At 37.8% G+C, this 19,225-nt stretch overlaps 1 protein-coding gene across 1 annotated transcript in view; it reads left to right on the forward strand.

The window, feature by feature from the left end:
* The window catches only part of LOC124166948 (neural/ectodermal development factor IMP-L2), a 58,009-nt gene that overhangs the window by 35,271 nt on the left and 3,513 nt on the right, over positions 1–19,225 (forward strand). Inside the window, exons 2-3 of the mRNA XM_046544667.1 lie at positions 17,839–17,987; positions 18,239–18,281. Of these exons, the coding sequence (XP_046400623.1) occupies positions 17,865–17,987; positions 18,239–18,281 (166 nt within the window). The 5' untranslated portion in view covers positions 17,839–17,864. The remainder of the gene's footprint in view (positions 1–17,838; positions 17,988–18,238; positions 18,282–19,225) is intronic.

Raw genomic sequence — 19,225 nt, forward strand, 5'->3', positions numbered from 1 at the left:
GTCCTGATCTCTTTTTTTTTTTAAGTCTATTAGTATTTGTGCTCAGGTAATGGATTAAATGGAGTGTATATGAAAATGCTTTCCCTAAAGACCCAAACTCTTTAATTTTTTTCATTGGAACTCCCTCCCTCTCTTACGAGTTTTTGCGGTCCTCCATTGAGTAGACATGAAAGTAAGCAACGGGAGCTCATCGATAATGGTGTTAACCCTGAACAGAAATGGAAACTAGTGCCAACAATCTGGCATCCGGTAATAAGTCGCACTCATTCTCTCACACTTTGACGGCAGTGAGATATAGCTTTACTCTCCCTAATAAACCCGCCGTTAGCCAGAACATTGAGCAGTGAGGTTTGCGGCCGAGCGCACGTCCCCGGAAAATGAAAGTGAGATATAAATACTGTCTGGTGCACTTGGAACGTGGGCCTGTAATCGGTTAGGGCGTCAAGAAATGGTGAGGGAATTTGCTGAGTGCCGGAAGGGTAATCTTGAAATGACTTAATGGGTCTCTGAACATTAATAATTAATTCACGTCCGAAACGATGTTACACATTGGATGAGACATAAGGTGAAGTTAAAAAAAGCCTTATCGGACAATATGCACAATATAAATAAAGATTAAAATGCCACACATGGATAAGAAAATCGCGGAACTCCACGGAAGAAATTCCACATTCAACGAAACAAGCATTGTATCCTTTAATAATTTATAAAAATAAATGCAATGGAAAAGTGATTTCAATAAATGTTCCACTAATATCATTAAAATCTGAATGACAGAAATTGTATTAACCTTTAGGGATCTTCTTGTGACTCATCTCCCTAAAATTTTAAGTCATGTTTAAAAAAGGTGAAAAAGTGGAGAGGGGGTGCTATTCAATTTTTAGCCTGAATGAAGCGACTCCATATTCTACTCCTAAAAAGTAGGTCAAGAATTTCTGAATTTCAACTTGCTTTTAAAATAGAATGACAGGAATGATTACAAACATAAGTGTGTGCTTAAAAAAACACCCATAGATTAATCAACACAAGTGACGTTTATATTTCATTTCAACGGTTTGCTGATATAGCCTAGAAAAAATGTAAATCCGCCTCGTATCCTTAACACCTGAGTGATTGATTTTGCTCCAAACAGCAGCGAATTGATTGTGCCCAGAGCTGAATGAATAACAGAAGATTTTCTTGCGAATTCAAATAAGGCTTCGAGGCATAGAGATGTATTCTGACGAGTGTTGGAGCCTACACGTGTGTCCTGACGGTATGAATTCGTTTGCGGCGGCGTGCATGGTGCGACAGAGTCCATGCCGTTGGTCTCTTACACGCGAAGGGAGAACGTTCGCGAATACAGTTCCTCAAAAGACGTATATTTAAAGTGGCCAAACGCCCCAGTTTGGCCGGGACAGTCCCGGTTTAGACCGCTTTTGAGGGCATCCCGTCGGTTTCCGAAAATTCTCTACAATGCCCTTAAATATCTTACAAAACGTACCTTACAATCTCTCTTATGATTTTTCATCAGATTAAATACAATTTGCGTCGAGGCATTTTTTTATTCTAGCCCTATACTCTCTCCACTCTCATGGTCGTCTCTCTCCAATAAAAATTTCCCTTCGGCGACGGGAGAGCAGTGACGTCGGGAGAACTCGACGTCCGACTCCTTGATCGCGGTTCAAGGCACATGCCCATTCAGTCTCTTTGACAGATGACGCGATGAATCATGGGAAAGAGAGAAAGAGAGTAGACGAGTGAGTCAATAGGGTAAATTTCCCCCTCCAACATCGGTGGCATTCTCGAAAATTACCTCCTCAGATAAATGCAAAACTCATGGACGCCAAAAACTAAAAAAGGAAGGATAATAGCATAAAGATCATGTTACGTGCACGGGGAGGGTAGCCTTGACACAAAATCTCACGCAGCGGCGGAAATACGACATTGCACTTATCGATTTAATCTGCAGCCAATATCAACCAACTTTAATTTGATCCATTTTTTAATCCTTTATCGTACATCCGTTGATAGAGTTTCGTCTAGGTAACCTTACTTTTTAAGATTTTTAACTCATAAATACTTAATATGAATAATATATTTTCACCAGGCCCTTTATTACCCTGATAAAAAGGATCATTCTTTCTGCCCGAAAAATTCTTGGGAATTTAAATTTGGGATTTTGTAGCAATCCTGTTCATGATAGCGAGCAGAAATTATTTTATTTTTATTTTTGAAAAGTAAAGATAAAAGTTTGATTTATAGCATTGACAGCTGAGATCTTCATAAATTTTGAAATAGATGAAAGGTGTGAAATGGAACATATGTAATTATATTTATCCCTTCGTTTAAAAATATATTGGGATCCGAAGACAAATGAGGACCATATTCATAACTCAACTCTGTCGATGAAGGAATTTTTTTCAGTAGAGTTTTCCATTGCAATTGAGCCAACAAAAGTGTTACTTTGGTCAAATATATGTTGAATTGCCGTTTGATGCAACATGAAGATTACTTAAAAAATGACATAGATTGTTATCATAGTTATACCCTGAGTTGTAATGAAAATTTTGAGAGAAAAAATTATTTATTTGTAATCAACTATCGCCTAATACTTCCTCTGATTTTGTGCCAAAATGGAGTTTTTCCATATGGCATTTTTTACAAAGTTGTATATGGTACGCTTAATTTCAAGAAGTGAAAGAAAATAAAAAGTAGACGTGGTAAAAAACAACTTAAGTATAAATTATAATTAATTACTATGATAGTATTTGTCAAAGCAACGTTTGGTCAGTCAAAACAAGACAGAAGTTTCCATCAGAGCCTGAGTTAAAATATGAATTTATTAGTGCGATTTCAAACATTAATAATGAAGATTGAAGACCCTTATTCTAAGTAATAGGGATTCGGTAAAATTCAATCATTTTCACTGATGATTGTGACAGGTATTGATGTATCATTTAGCGAATCACTCCGACTATCCTCTCGGAATTGCGCATCTCTCTCCTATTCAAAATAAAACCTATTGCCAATTATTCTGTCCTCTAATCCTATTCTCTTCCTCCTGAATTCCCGGTTTCCTACGGTTTTCCCTCAAAACAGCTCTCTGATTAGTACCCATGCCATCTGATTAGTACCATATCAACCCACTATCTCCTCATCATGTTTCATCTCTCGCCCACCATGTGGTAGAGTTTTCCATTGCTATGGAGCCAATGGAAATGATACTTTGGTCGAATATACGTATATTTGATGATTGATATAACTTGAAGACAACTTAAAAATAACGTTGATTATTTATTTGTAATAACTTGAGTAGCTACGAAAAATTTGGGAGAAAAAAATATGTGTAACCATCTATCGCCGGAGAGTTCTGAACTGTAGCATTTCGTATTTCCTATTCCTCTCCGCCTACTTCATCTTCTCATTTCTACTCCATGCAAGGTGCATTTTTCCACAAATTTATCAATGGAACCTTGTCAATTGCATAACCAAACCTGGCTGTCCCAAATTCAGCTGATCGTACCGCGTGATGGTCCGAAACACTAGCCTAATGATGGAAAAATCGATTTCAATCATAATCTAAAATCGAGATTTAAAAGTCAAACATTGAGGAAATCGAGATCGAACCGTACTCTTCGAGTTTCTATCCAAACTCGATTGTTCAACGCCGATCTTGGCCATTTCGTTTGGTCTCAGAAGAGCGTGGTAGTCAGCTCGATGAGCGCAGGCCAAGAGAGAACTTTTCTCTAAGACTGGTAAAATTGGAAAGACACGCCCTCGATCATCAAGAAATCAACTCAACAAGTTAATCTTTCTTAAAAATTTTAGTTACGCTGAATGGTTCCAAGCGGTGATCCCCAAACTTAAATGTGCGTGCATTTGTAAAGTTTTACTTATAATAATTCAAGTATGGAAAAATCGATTTCGATTAAAATTTAAAATCGAGTTTTAATAGTTAAAGATCCCGGAAATCTAGATCGAGTTCTCGAGCACTCTTCGAATACTCGAGAGCTTTGTTGTGATCGAATACTCTTCGAGGTTCTTCGGGATTCTTTTCTACCAATCTTATGTGTATTTGAGAGTTTTACGAATGAATAAATACATGGTTTTGTAAAAACTGCATTTTTTTAAATGAACCGTAGATATTTTCCAATTTATCGATCTTCTGGCTCAAATTTCGATTTTAGTTGAAAATTCGAGCTTTTCGTTTCGATTAAAAATCGATTGATCGAAGAATTTTCGATTTTGACCGATATTTTTCCATCACTACACTCGCCGTGGGCCGCGCGAAACCTTTTCCCCTTCTCCCTTTAGGGGAGGGACTTCTAACGCACATTACGTGACAAGGGGCAACAGTGTCCGATGCCCTATGCCCTTCCGACCAATTCTCACTCTTGAACCTTTAAATTAATAGTGGTGTGGGACGAGGCAACAGCATCTGCTGTGTCACGCCCATTTCCCATCGGAACGATGCGAAATACCGTCTCCGGCTTTCATTTATTTATTATCATTTATTTTTATTTGAACTCCGCTAGCCTCTGCCACTCGGTCACACTCCCTCTTTCCGCGAAATTCGCGAATGGTTTGATCGAGATGGAAAAGGCGTGTGACGCTTTCGAATTGTGGAGGCGTTTTTTTCATAACTAACCTCTCACCCCTGTCCTCTTCTCTCCCCCCGCCCCTAAACCTCCACGCAACCCTTAACCTACCCTGCAAACCCCCTCCTATTTAAATCCAACGTCGCAATCATTTTTACCACGGGAAGCGACTGTCGGAAGCCAATTCTCCCGCTTCAAAACTCACTTTCACTCGATAAATAATATTGAAAAAAAAAACTCACCCCACGCTTCAGCGGCAATGCGTCATTATTCGAGATGCTCCTAATAAATGGAGTTCAAAAGCAGTGCCCTTGGTGATCCGCTGGGTAACAAGAAAACCGGAGGCTAGATATCCGTAGAGGAGTGTACTGAAAGGAAAATGGAGGGAAAGGCTGAGAAAATAATTGATTATACACATTACCTGAAGTTTTATCCCGTGTGATATCTCAAAAAAGTATTTCTTGGCGATTTAATCTTAAAAAAAAACTTTCATTTCGACCAAGCTTTACGATCAGTCAGGTTTCACCCTACATCACGACTAAATTAAACGATTTTTCAATAATTCTTAATAAGGTATGTTTTTTCAGTCGAATACAGTCGTTTTTGTGCATTTGATACCACCGTTCATGATTTTAGTTCCCTCGCCATAAAAAGATGATTTTATGCACGAATTTAACTCAATGTTTTTCCAAAATTTCTGTTAAAAAGATTATTTTAGCATTTTTAGACCATTTTATTAGATTAATTACTCGATAAGGATTATATTGAGGCTAAATATCGGCAAAGGAGGGTGCTGAATCTAAAGTGTACGGAAAGGATGAGAAAATAGGGGCAAATTTGAAAGTCAGATAATAGAAAAAATAGCAATATTTATCCGTAAGATGCTATTAGCTTGAGATTCCAGATCTATTTCAGGTCTATGGCGGCTTTCACAGAAAAAAATGATAACAGAATCTGGTTCAATTGACGGAAAACCAGCGTGGGATTTAGTAGATTTTGAATTACGGTGAATGCATTGAGCGCGCATCGACGTAGTAGTTTTTGAACGCAGTGTCAGTAAATCATGAATGATAAACTACTGGATTTTTTAAAAATTTGTTTAAATAAAATGAATAAATAAGTTCCGGAAGATGTATCAAAGAAGCTTAGGAACATCTCAACTCAATTTTAATAGTGTCAGCGACAGTTCGCTGTTAGTTATTAAAGAGTGGTAGATCGTCCTGGATTGCCTAATGGTTGTTACTATTTGCGGATACCTACACGAGTAAGTGAAGAAATTAGTGACTCAGGCAACGATTTTTGTTTGATCTTGGTATGGTTAGCTAGTAATTTTAGTTGTTGCTAGCCTATGGCGACAAGGGCGTACCGAGGATCAAAACTGGGGGGGGGGGCAAGCCATGGATGTTCAAGTTGTAGGTAATATTTAAGCATAGAAAAGGTGGATGAAACCAATATTTTAAGGAAACTGTAACTGCTCTTTATTAGTTTTTAAAATTATTTGCTTGAAAAAATATTATTTTCCTTAAAGACACTTGCGATTTTTGCTTCTGGGAGGGGCTGCCCCCTCCAGTCCCTCGCTGGGTACGCTCATGATTGGTGACGAAAGAATCAGAATGAATGCCGAATTTTTCATGCAATTCAGCTCTCAGGGTTAAACCAACCCCTAGGTTCATTTGGATGGGTATGGAGGATAGAGCTCACCCCAGACCAAGCAAAAAGGCGTGCGATACCACATATTCAGGGTGGGGTGGCCATTTCCTTTCCCTGGGCCACCTCGCAGTTTTTTATCTGGGAGAACCCAAAAACTTCACCCGAGATTGGAACATTTTGGAAATCAAGTCACCAATAACTGATTTTTCCTGCGTTCTTTCATAATAAATTCGCTGTAAAAATAATTATTGAAATATTTTAAAAATAATTTTATGTGTTACGTAGTTTTCCTCTTCAATACTTTTAAAGTGATATACGAAAGGATGATGTGAAAACGTTGGTTGGAATTGACGATTTTTTAGGAAAAAATCAGGGGAGAGTCAGTATATTTTACTTCGGGAATTTCGTAACAACATGATTAAGCACCAAAAGACATATGCCAGTCAACTTTTCGTTTTGAAGTAAAGAAAAAAAATTCTGAATAGAGGAAAGCCGTTCTTTCAGTCATCATTTTCAAGCCTTTACCCGCCCTCATTACTCCCACGATACTCGCCCCCTTCGACTTCCGTTGTATACAAGCCAGGGCAGCCGTACAAATCCAATTACCGGAGATTACATCATTGATGGGATCTCCGAGTCTTGTGAACAAAGAGGAAAAATAACGTCGAAGCATGCATCTGGAGTAACTAGTGCGAGGAAGCCAGAGTACAATTTGATGAGACTCACCGAAACAACGTCATCAATGTATGGGGAAACTATCAGATCATCAACCTAATGTTGTGACGTAAGACGATTTTCCATTCTCAAGAATTTAACTACCCTTCTGGCTGCCAAAAACCTCGAATTATTCCTCTAAGCTTCGGATACCTAATCCAAAAATTTCACATCACCATTGCAATGCTGGAGATTTACTAATACTAAAAAAATATAAAGAGACATGAAAGTGAATTTTGAGTATAAGTACGTAATAAAATGTGTGAACGCTGATTGCCATTTATAACGCACTAAATTGCCAATTGATTCTCAACTTAGGAGAACACCTGAAAATATCATTTGGCTGATGCAATGAAATAAATTTCTGAGAGATATTGTTAGTATGCCATAGGTGTTTTTATATTATATAAAAATGGTTACGATATGGTATTTTTATAAATTTATATAATACAGTTATCAATTATTCCATTGAAGATTTACTCAATCATAACCAATACGATAGACGGTAAATAAAAATTTGATTCGAGAATTTTTATCTCCAAAAAACTCCTCGACCAAAATTCCTAACAAAATATGTTTCAGCACTTCAAGCATAAGTTTGAATTTAATTGTTAATTACTAAAGTCGCAATAACCATGAATGCCTGATCGACGGTCACAACTACCGAGACTCAGCAGGCATCAGTAGGTGAAATACCACTGGATCAGTCCACGAGTAGTCTTGGAGAAACGTAGTTGACCTCAAGGTGATTCAGTATGGGATCCTTTCCTTCTAATGACCTCCAGTAACCCCGATTAATAAGGCACACGGATGAATTACAGTCCGAATGGCATTAGATGCTGCAAGAGGCATTTGCTGTAGATGAATTCGATCTATCAGCACGGACTCAACCGTAAACGACTGTGGGAAAACTAAAGAGACATAGTTTAATAAATGATTAATAGAATCTCAATGCAATACGCTAAGGTCTTTGGCCGAGGATTCTAGACAGCCGGCTTTCGCTGCTACCAGAGAGCAGCATTGCAACTGGCGTAATCATATGAATAGGTACCGCACATTGAATAGTCAATGTCTGAGAGAATGTGGTAAGAGCTTCGAAAACCAGTGGCCATCATTAGACCTTTGTCGAAACATCAGATGATGAAACAGAAAGTATTTACGTACTAAGTAAGGAATAAGCAAGTCCAAGATAACGCAAGAAGCTTTGAACACGATTTCCCTTCAATGGAAGCGTGATCAAATCGAAATCGTCTTCTTTTTTTACACCGATTAGCCAAGAGTGTCATAGAACTCTTCAAAAATAGTTCAATGGTAAAAATTAATCTATTGCCCAGGCACTCGTTTGTACGACATCAAACTTAAGAATCCATATAATTCATAAATAACGACTTATTTTTAATTAATATTAAATTATTAATAATGAATTAAGACATACATGCATACGTAATCTTAATGGCTTCTAACGACTTAAACTTTTCTAAAGAGCAATCAAATTATGCCTTGATAGCACAGATTTTTGGCTTACTTTGGAGGAAATTAAAAAGGTATTTAACCTTATGTTAAAAGTGTGAAATCGTGAGCCGCGATTAGCAATCTTTACACAAAGCCTGAGAAATTATTAAAACTTACAGCCACATTTAACACCACCAAGATAACCTTCACACACCTACATGCTTCAATCAAACGTAACTCTTGTAATCATTTACCATTTTTCGTTCTAAAAGTTGAAGCAAATACGAGCACTAAAAGATCATCTTCAGATTTCATTCTTTAAGTATCGATTGCGACGATTTTCTGATATACAAAGATAAACAAATCGTATAGTGGAATAGGATAGTGATATTGGGTCTAGAAAGAAACCCATAAATAAGTACGTCCTCATGATTACACGCAATAAGTGAACTTTTTCCTATTTTATCTCGGTAAATTATTTCTTGGCGATTTAGTCTAAAACAAAACTTCTTTTCTGCCAACGTTTACCATTTATCACGTTTTACGCTACATCACGCCGAAAGTAAACAATTTTTCAGTATTTCTTGATAAGACATACTTATTCGGAGCGTTTTAAAAATCAAATACAGTTGTTTTTGTGCACTTAATACCACCTTTTACTATTGATTCACAGAAAAAAAATTGATTTGCATACGTATTGAATGCAATTATCCCCAATTTTTGATTAACAAGATTACTTTAGCATTTTTATCTCATTAAATTTGATTATTCAATAAAATTTATGTCAAAATACGTTTTGAAGGCGCTAATTCGCGCCGGTAAGGTAAAATCTTTAAAAATTGCCTCCGCTTAAATCACCACCATAAAATACAACATACCTTGTGTAATGTACATTCCTGTAATATAACTTATCCCGAATATTTACTATTAAATGCCTTACTGGTAAAAATCTATTATTATAGTTATTTATTTATTCAGAAACCATCGAAACAGCACCATTGGCCTTTTAAATCATGGTTTTTAACTTTAACTCCTCTGTCCTGGCGTATTGTATACAACACATCGACGTTTGAATTTTTTTCCGCTTGACTAATTGTAAGTGAAATTTCGTTATTGCAACTAGTGCAGTGCTTCTCGACAAACCACAACATCATACAGTAGTATGATTCACAGAAATCACTACTGTTCTTTGTAAATAAATAATTATCCAGAAAAATTTAAATTCAGACCAAAAACAACGATATGTATGTCCCGGGACTGAGGAGATTAACAATCAAACGTACATGAACACCCATGCCCTCGATAGGGGCAGACTACCCAGGTGGGACTCGAATTCGCAACCTCTTGAGTGGTAGGCAAGGACCAGTAGCGGATACAGAAAAAAACTCGAGGGGGGGGGGCGCAAAAGATATCTTGAGTTCCCTTTCCTTTTATCCTGATAAAAAATAATCAAGTCACATGCAGAGTTTAAGAAAATTTTCATTAAATTTATTACACACACTTAAAAGACAATGCCATCTTATGATATAAATAAATTATAATTGTGGTTCTGCAATGTTTGGCAATACGGGGGGGGGGGGGGCACGTGCCCCCCGCGCGCCCATCTGTATCCGCCAATGGCAAGGACTTTACTCCGCATCTATGAAATGCATTATTCAAAATATCCTTCACCATGGACAGCGTGGTTCACTACGGATAATGAACAGCAAGCCGCGACCGCTAGCCTTTTCGTCGAAACTCAACTCATGACGTTTTGCGTCGGAGGGGTAAGGTCATCCGGGTACTCGAACCGATGAACTTGATGTAAATTGGCGGGAAGGGAAAGTGGTGCGTCCGGCTAAGGGTAAAGTAAGGGAGGATGATCGCCAAGGAAGGAGATTGAGGCCTGACGTTTAGCGTGACGGGGTTACGCGGGGGGTGGTCAATTTTTTTATGTGCCGAGAGAAGCATTTGCGATGACAGCCTCAAAAAAGGGCAGATATGGGCCAATTGGAGGCGTGGAGCTGTCTCCATAGAGTGTCGGCTTCTGTCCTCGGAAGTGTGATGCGGCTGGATAATCGCAGGGAGTGGTCAGACCTTACTGAAATGCAGTCTCAGATTTTTGACGATTATTTTTATATTTATCACGTCATCTCAATAAATATACCATATCAATCAGAAAAGGAATTCTATTGCATGCGTTGAGAACACCATTATTTTCGTCATCATCATTAGTCACCAATTCTAAGATTGGTTTGATACAGCTCTGTATTCCTCTCTCCTATCCGCTAGCCTTTCCATAGCGTCGTATTTCTTCACTGTTACATCCTTTATAATAGATACTAATCGGGAGCAATATAGAGCGCCAACTCTATACAGCGAGAAAAAAAAATAATTTCGTGGATGCCATTCAAAAATTTACGACAATCACCGTTCACTACTAGGGCCACCGAAATATTACATGCTAGTTTTTCACAGACTACATATACAAGAGACTTCGAGCGTAGCCGCGTGTACAGTTGCTGAGGTATGAACAACTAAGGAATCATCTATTAAAATAAAATTTTGACTTTTATTACCGATTATTTCCGATCAGTCAATTTCTAAATTTCACTACCAAGCCAATGTAATCGCTAGTTCGTTTGAAAGATAGAAAAGTAGCGTAACAGTCGAACTTTTCTGTAGTAAATTTTTAATTGAGAGAATTAGGCGCGAGGAGATGAATATCGAATTCCTATGACTAAACTGAGTGCTTATCATACGCTAACGTAAATAATAACAGAAGAATTTCTTTGTAGCACTCCGTTCCAATGCAGCTTATGTTTATATTGCTGGAGATACTAATTCATTCACATTTAAAGCTCCTATATAAAGTTACGGAATTCCGTCGTAATTTGCTAGATATCAAGTACTGACTGAAAAAACAGCTAACGGGAGACAAATTCGTACAAAACCAGAAAAATCTAATAGCAGCTGAAGTGAAGTAAAAATTACTCTTAGTGGTCAAAGAAAGTACCAGCAATTTAGGCACTAGTAAAATTACTTCGTGGATATAACGGATAAGAGTAAAAATTGCCAAAAAGTAACATTTAACAGAAATTCATTAATGCTTTTACTCCACTTTTGGCCATCAATGAAGATGATAATGATCATTTGACCTGTTGACAATCTTCATGGCCAAAATTTTCCGATTGACCTCAATACAAAGGTGTAGGAGGACAGCAACCTCTCAAGATTCACCCCGAACGCGCTGTGAGTCTCGGAAGAACTCTTATTACCACTTGTCGATCTTGCGAGAACTCATTCCCATGCGGGTCCGTATTTTTCGCCTCGCTTGCCTCATTCATTTCCCGACACCCACTCAAAGAGGCCCCCGCTGGGAGCATCCCTCATCCGCCGCTAATGGCCTCCCACCGGACGACAATGGTTGAAGGATAAGGATCCTGCCTCAGAACCCTTACCTTTTAGTTCTCCGAACCCTTCTTCCCTTTCCCCAGAAAGGAAGTACACCCGACTTTTTACTCACGCCATCGAGATGTATTGCAATTCGGGCCAAATTGCAACTAGAAAATTAAAAATAATACTACAAGTTTCAAAGTGTCGTTTTTAGAAAAAATTGAGGACATAGAAAACGATTCGTTATTGAAACTTAGAAAAATTATAGCAGATATGTGTATAAAACAAATACTTAAAGTTGATTGGAGTAAAATGACTTGTTTCCGAGTTATTGGTTACTAAATTGGTCTTCCCTCGAACGCCCTAAAAAAACAGTTGTTTCTGTGTTAAAATCGTAATAAAACTATTAAAACGCGTTTGCAAATACGAATCTCAGTGAAAAGTGACGCAGAATTCAACAAATAATAAAATGAGGAGTTTTTCTGCATCTGTTTTTGTAATTTAATTATCCCCTATCCAAAATCAAGTGCACATAGAGTCTGCAGAAACGGTAGATTTTGCAACTGAACGCGATGAAACACCAGAGAGGCAAAATCTAAGCTAAAGCCATGAACCGGTGGAAACAAGCGGGTATGGCAAGTTTCTTGGTGACATCGCGTCTATTGGTGACGTTAAGGCAAGTATCCAGATATTTACTTCGGATGGTGCTTGGGATGTTTGCTACTTGCCTGTACTGGTATTTTGTCATCAAATCTCACACATCGGAAAACCATATGTTTAATTAAGACGGATATTCATTTCGTTCGCAGAGTCCTGAAAGTTCAACATATCATTCTTCATTAGCAGATATTATGAAATGTACGCAGAAAAATAAAAGGTTACATAAGGAAATAGATTATACTTCAAATGACACAAATAGCTGCGATTAAGGAATTAACATTATGGGTTTTAATACATTTATTATTAGTTTGATACACCAAATTAATTGTAATAATATGGCATAGTACCCAAAAAACAAATAAATTCAGTAGCCCTGAGGATGAACCCCCAGTCGGAGCTCTTAACGTCGGCAAAAATGGAGTTTTTAGCTCGGTGGGAATCCCGAAAAAGTTTACCCACATTATGAATTGTACCTATATCGAAAGATAGAGTGGTATAGGGTAGATTCCCGTATGCTACTGGTCTCCTCAGAATATGCATCGCATTGTCGCCACAAGAGGAAAAAATTCGGGAGGGGGCGAATCCCCACGCCTCATTCTAAGTGCCTGGTGACGTAATATATACACGAATGCCTCACCAATTCTCTTCCAGCGACCAAGATCAGACCTTCTCACATCTCCTTCATCTTTCCCTCCCTTCGCATTTTCTTCCCCCATCGGCTGATTGATTCTTGTCGCTATCTCGTTAACACGACTCCGCTTTTTCATTTGTCGTCCACCGCAGAAGCTACATCCCTACCACCAGTCCCCATTAGCCTCTTTCCTCAGCAGCCCCCCACACCCGCGAGATGCTCTTGATTTCTCTTGGGAGGGTGACAAAAAGCAGATGGGTACATTGACATAGGTGGAAAGAGTAAAGGTCGTACATGGTCAGAGGTTCCAGTTACCACCTCCTCGAGGATACATCAAACCGCAAGTAGATGGGGGCATTTCCAAAATAATGATGGAAAATCGATTTCGATTAAAAGAAGAAGTTGAAGATCGATGAAATCGAGATCGAGCCATGATCTTCGAGTGTCATCGAGATCCAAACTCGATTTTTCAACGTTAATCTTGATAATTTCGTTTGATCTCGTCGGCATCACTACCGGCCTATGGAAACGTCATCCGCTCCATGGGAAAGACTTCTCTAACACAGCCCATAGAATTGGAAAGGTACACCCTGGACCATCAAGAAAGCATCTCAATAAGTTAATCATTCTAAAAAAAATAGGGAAGCCGAAGTGTCCCAAGTCATGATCCCTATAGACTTTAACGTGCGTACATCAGTAAATTTTTACTTATAATAAGTCAAGCATTTATTCTATGTAAATTTTTTGGGATTTTTTTCTAGCACTCAAACGTGTATTTTAAGTGTTTTTCGAAGGAATAAAAAAATGCTTCGTTCAAACTGTATTGTTTAAAATAATAACCATCTATTTTTCGATTAATCGTCCCTTTGTCTCATATTTCGATTTTTTAAATCGAGTTTTTCATTTCCATTAAAAATCGATTGCTTAAAAAATCGAATTTGACCAACATTTTCAATCGCTAATCCAAAATGGGTTCACCCCTTTTATATCGTTGTGGACTGCAATAGAGTTATAATAGACCAGTATTTTCCGTTTTTCGAACCGTAGGCTACTTTTCGAGCTACTTTCGTCGAAAAATTGACGGCTCAGACCCTTCCGTAGAAATGTCGATGACGTCACGAACCCATGCCGGGCGCGTCGCCACTTCTCCGCTATCCCTCGGCCTCATGCATAAGCCGCGTTTGAGCGATTCCCTCCCTAAATGTAAGCTTCTCCATAAGCGAGCCAGATCTCTGACGACGTCATCAACTTATGAAAAGTGTGCTGTGACTTTCGCGTTTTCTTGCTACAGGCTATGTCTTAACTTGCTTCGCCTGTCCGTTTCATCAATGGAATCTTGTAATTCATCTCCCATTGGTCGGATCGGCTCTAAATTTTGTACATTTTTTGCGTATGATAGCAATACAATATTCAATTATTAGATATTTGAAATTTTGTTCCATTTTTCTCTAATTAATTGACTAACTTGCCATATGGTAAAATCATTTTAATTTTCTCGGTAATATAGTTAGCTATAAAGTTATTTTGCAGAAATTTCTTTAACAGCCCTGGTTTAATAGAATACACGATTATCCTCTACAAAGTAGAAAAAAATACTTTTAAAAACACGCTTATTCCATGAGAAGTAGGTACCAATGCAATAAAAAGTAAAAACATAAGCTTTCCGTAACTCGTAGAATAAAGCGTGGCTGCTGATTAGGTTTAGATATTAATTGTACGTGCCACACTTAATCACCGCCCATGCTTTATTCTTCCGGTTATGATAAGCTCGTTTTTTTACTTTTCCTTGCATTTTTCACTATTTCAGGAAAAAGCGTGCTTTAAGACGAGAAGAGATTAAGGACCTTCGAAGTGTGGGTTTTCGAGAAAATGGAGAAGGTGAAGTGGACGAAGAGGAGGAGGAAGGATGAAGCGTTGAACATGCGATCTTCCACTTTTTTCCCAACATAATTGTTCAGTTCTGTATTTCCTTGATAATATCCCAAGCCATAAAATCTTCTGAGAGGGTATTCTCAAAGCATAAAAGTCACGTGCATCGCTCACTGATTTCAAGAAACAGCGGAAACTGAGACGACAAGAATATATTTTACCACGTTTTCTAGACATTTCCATTTTGTCCCAACAATAAACAGCGTTTGATACGGGTTGAAAATAGAACAAAGGGTTGAAGAAAACTACCGGAATGAGAATGCGATCAAATACGTTCTGTGATAAAGAAAAGGATTTCTGTGCACGACATTTACGTCTCGGAAGTCTTTCTTTCGGTTGCCTTTGAGATATTAACGAAACAATGGGTAATGAGTAGGCATCGGAATGAGTGCTAATAATACAAGTAAACTGGATACTCTATGAAAGATATTGATGTTAAAAATGTAGACGAACTCAAACGAGTGAATCGAGGAGATGAAGGGTGGGATATTTTCAGTGGTCGCAATTATCAAATAAAATCTTACTTGGTAAATCGAATGCTCGTACTCGCATTTCCTATCGTATTGTTCTTATTTTACTTTGGAATTTCCAATAAGTTATTAGATGGGTCGAAAATAAAAATTCATCTATTATATCTCGATTAAAATGTATAAAATAGGAGATGATAATTTTTATTCTTGAAATTAGAACGTAAATGCCTATTTTTAGGGTGTTAAGTTTTGGCATTTGTCCCTCTTCCTCCCCCGAAGTTTTTTTATACCCGCGGGCCCCCCTTTTATCCCTCCCCCCCTAAATATAGTGAGTATTTCCGCTCAACGGTTTCTTTTTTCTACATGTGTGTGTGTAAAAGGCGATGCATTTTCTTGACTTCTTTGAGGAATTTACTATATTGACCAGGGGACACTTTACTATTTTCGTGGGGACTGGTTAAGTTGATTTTTTCACCTCAATTAAGTTTTCGGTTGCATAAATACATCATCGGTAGAAGATAGCATGAATAAGAAGAGATACAAACCAGCATGATTTGTTTGATTTTTACTCTACAGTCCACTCCATTTTTCGTGAATTATAATTAACAAACGAAGCCGTGGCAGTTTATGTGGTACTCGAAAAATTTCGCAAACACAACATTTGTTCGAAATAACTCACAAATAATAACATTATTGCATTAAAACACAAAATCCAGGTATTATCATAAACAGAGGAGATTTCGGATCCCTATCGGATTTTTCATGACGTTACGTGATCATTATTACAGGAGATATTCTATTCATTATTCTAATCCTAGTCCCATGCCTAAAGAAATATTAACTTTTAAACCTAATTATAATGATTTTTATGATGAAACCTGATCATGAGCCCTTAATCTTTCCCTAAGGGATACAGGCCCGTGCTGGACCCCTTCTTAGGGCGGTGGACGACCATGGGCAGAGGGCGCCAGTACTATTCAGGAGGAGGACTAACGGAATGATCCAGAATGGATTATATTAGTTTATATTATTGTTTTTTTTACTCAATTAATTATACTGTTAAATGAGACGTAATTGAAATCAAGTTAGCTGCTCAACGTTGGTATTCTGAGTGTAAAATTTATCAGTTTCGGAACAGGAGTGCGGCAAAGATTTCCAGGTTGGAGGGCGCACCGGGATATGTCCCGGCGGCCTAGCACGGGCCTGAAGGGATATAACAAAAAGAAAAATCTAAGCGCGCGCACAAAGGCGCAGCTCGGGGCCCTCGATGATCCTGTGTAATGATGGTTACATATATATTAGGATATGACAACACTCGTCTATTTTGTTGAACTTTTCCGTGGTAGGGAAATAATAAAACTTAGTATATATCGTATATTCTCATGTATTAGGCGCCCTCGTATAAGATGCGCATCTTGGTGTTTGGTCAATGAATTTAGGAAAATCATGATGTGTCAGCAATCTAAATTTTGGTTTGATGCAGCTCTTCGCTACACTCTCTCATCTACTAGCCTTTTCAACGTTACGGATAATGTCTTGTCTTCTGGCGATTTTCATCTCCAGACCACCATGTCTCACGATGCGGCTGACTATACTGTGTCCAGTCTAAGTTCGATAAAATTTTTCTTCAACGGATAAGGCTTAGGATTACATAGTTGATGACATCACTTGCAGATGGAAAAAAATTGGGGAAATTTTGAAAAGCAAAGAATAAACTCAGATTGTGTGAAAAACCACCATATGACAAAATTATCAAAAGGCAGGGATCAACTGTAATGTACACCAATTCTCATCAAAATCCAAAAGGTCAAGGATCAATCCCAGTCCGAGATGGTATGGAATGACCCATATTTATTTAGGGGTGGCCCATGGATACCCCATGCTCTAACCCTGTCATTCTTTCAAATGCAACTCCCTTTAGCAGCCTCCAATTCCTCTTTCCATCAAGGCCACATATTCATAGACTGCAGAAGTGCTATTTCTACCATCACTGTGCTATCATTCTCAGTTTTCTATGAAAATTAATTTGTCCATAATTAGTAATTTTAAATAATCACGCCTTAGAAGAGAATTAATCTTACCTCTCATGTATGAATGAAATTATGGGTGCAGCAATACAATAGACGAGGTTCAAGAGATAGAAATCAGTGCCTCATGCAAGACATTTTTGTTGGACCTGAAAGATATCATACGAAATAAATTTTTAATTCTTTCATTCATTGGTCCTATCGTTTCAAAAAAGAAAATGTAATCAGAATAACACTTGTATTTACCACATAAACTTTTGATGACTCACCAATGTCAAACAATCATTTATTTCTTAATTTTTATTAACCCAAAGGAATCCATCTCATAATTTTTACCCACTTTTTTTCAGTGAGGAATCACATCCAATTACCAAAAATGACTCATCCATTAACCTTCCAAAGGAAAGCCATGGATATATTCCTGGCTTTCATGATGATTACTTCCTTTCCATGGATTGCATTGGGAGGCAGAAATCATAGGACACATCAATTTGAGCAGGTAAGGGAGTTCAAGGATTGAAATCAAATCCCTCATGTTTCTTATGCTAACCAGTAATATCATCATATTATGGCATAAATGTTGGCACCAAAATAATGAGGATAATTGTCCTACAAATCCTCTGTGCGGCTTGATCAATTTTAAAAAGGAAAGAAGTGTCTTTCCAGGAAGAAGCATTCTAATATTATATCTTTGTATCAAAAATTAATAATTTAGGTATTCACTAATTATTACTCCTTTTTTCTTCACAGAATTCCATCAACTCAATATCAAAGACTGAAGGTGGAAATTATGGTAAGATCATTTTCATTTATCTCAACTTAGTTTATCCCCAATCATTCAAAATATAAGCTTTAGCCAACCATATAATTTTGAACCAGGCGGCCTAATAAAAAAATACAAAAATTAATTTTGAAATGAAAAAATAGAAGCATGCATACATGTTCACTAAAACACCAGAACCATTGAGAAATTGCAATAAATCATCTAATTAATTGATGATGGGAATAAGAAAAGCTTGGATTGTACATAATTTTCTATACATCTATTCAACCTGACCAGTTTCAACACTTATAGCATGTATACCATAGGGTGGTGCATGGCCAGCCAGCTACCTGAGCCGTGAGCGCCTGGGGGAGGAAAGGACTGACTCAGGTAGCTGGAGGGCCCGTGCGCCACCCTACGGTATACAGACTATATGTACTGTGTCATTATCAAGGGTACATAAAACGGAGTTATATTCATGATAGTGACACAGAGTTGACACTAGATGGGTTGAATAAACTTTATGTAAAATATTATTGAGTTGTTACTACTCCTATCAATATGGTGACATTCCATCAACTTGAGCCAGCAATTTATGAATCATCTATGCAGAATAATTTACCCAAAGGGTATTTTAATATATATTCTTTACATAATATTTAGTGAATTGATTAAAAATTATTCAAGCCAAGGGTGTACCCAGGATCATAACTGGGGGGGCAAGCCATGGTCTATGGGGGGGCAAGCTATGGTCTACGGGGGGGCAAGCCATGGGCTATGGGCATGGGGTATTTATGAGATTATTTCCTTGAAAAATAGTTTTATTATTGTTACATATCTTATACTAATATATATCATTTTTCATGGGTTTGAAGTAAAATTTGTTGAATACTTCCGTTTCAATTCAGCACTGATTTTGCTTAAAGAATTTTTGCTTCTGGGGGGGAGGGGCAGCTGCCCCCCTCTGCCCCTCG

Source organism: Ischnura elegans, chromosome 10 (genome assembly GCF_921293095.1).
Source record: "Ischnura elegans chromosome 10, ioIscEleg1.1, whole genome shotgun sequence".
In the NCBI taxonomy this organism is placed as follows: Eukaryota; Metazoa; Arthropoda; class Insecta; order Odonata; family Coenagrionidae; genus Ischnura; species Ischnura elegans.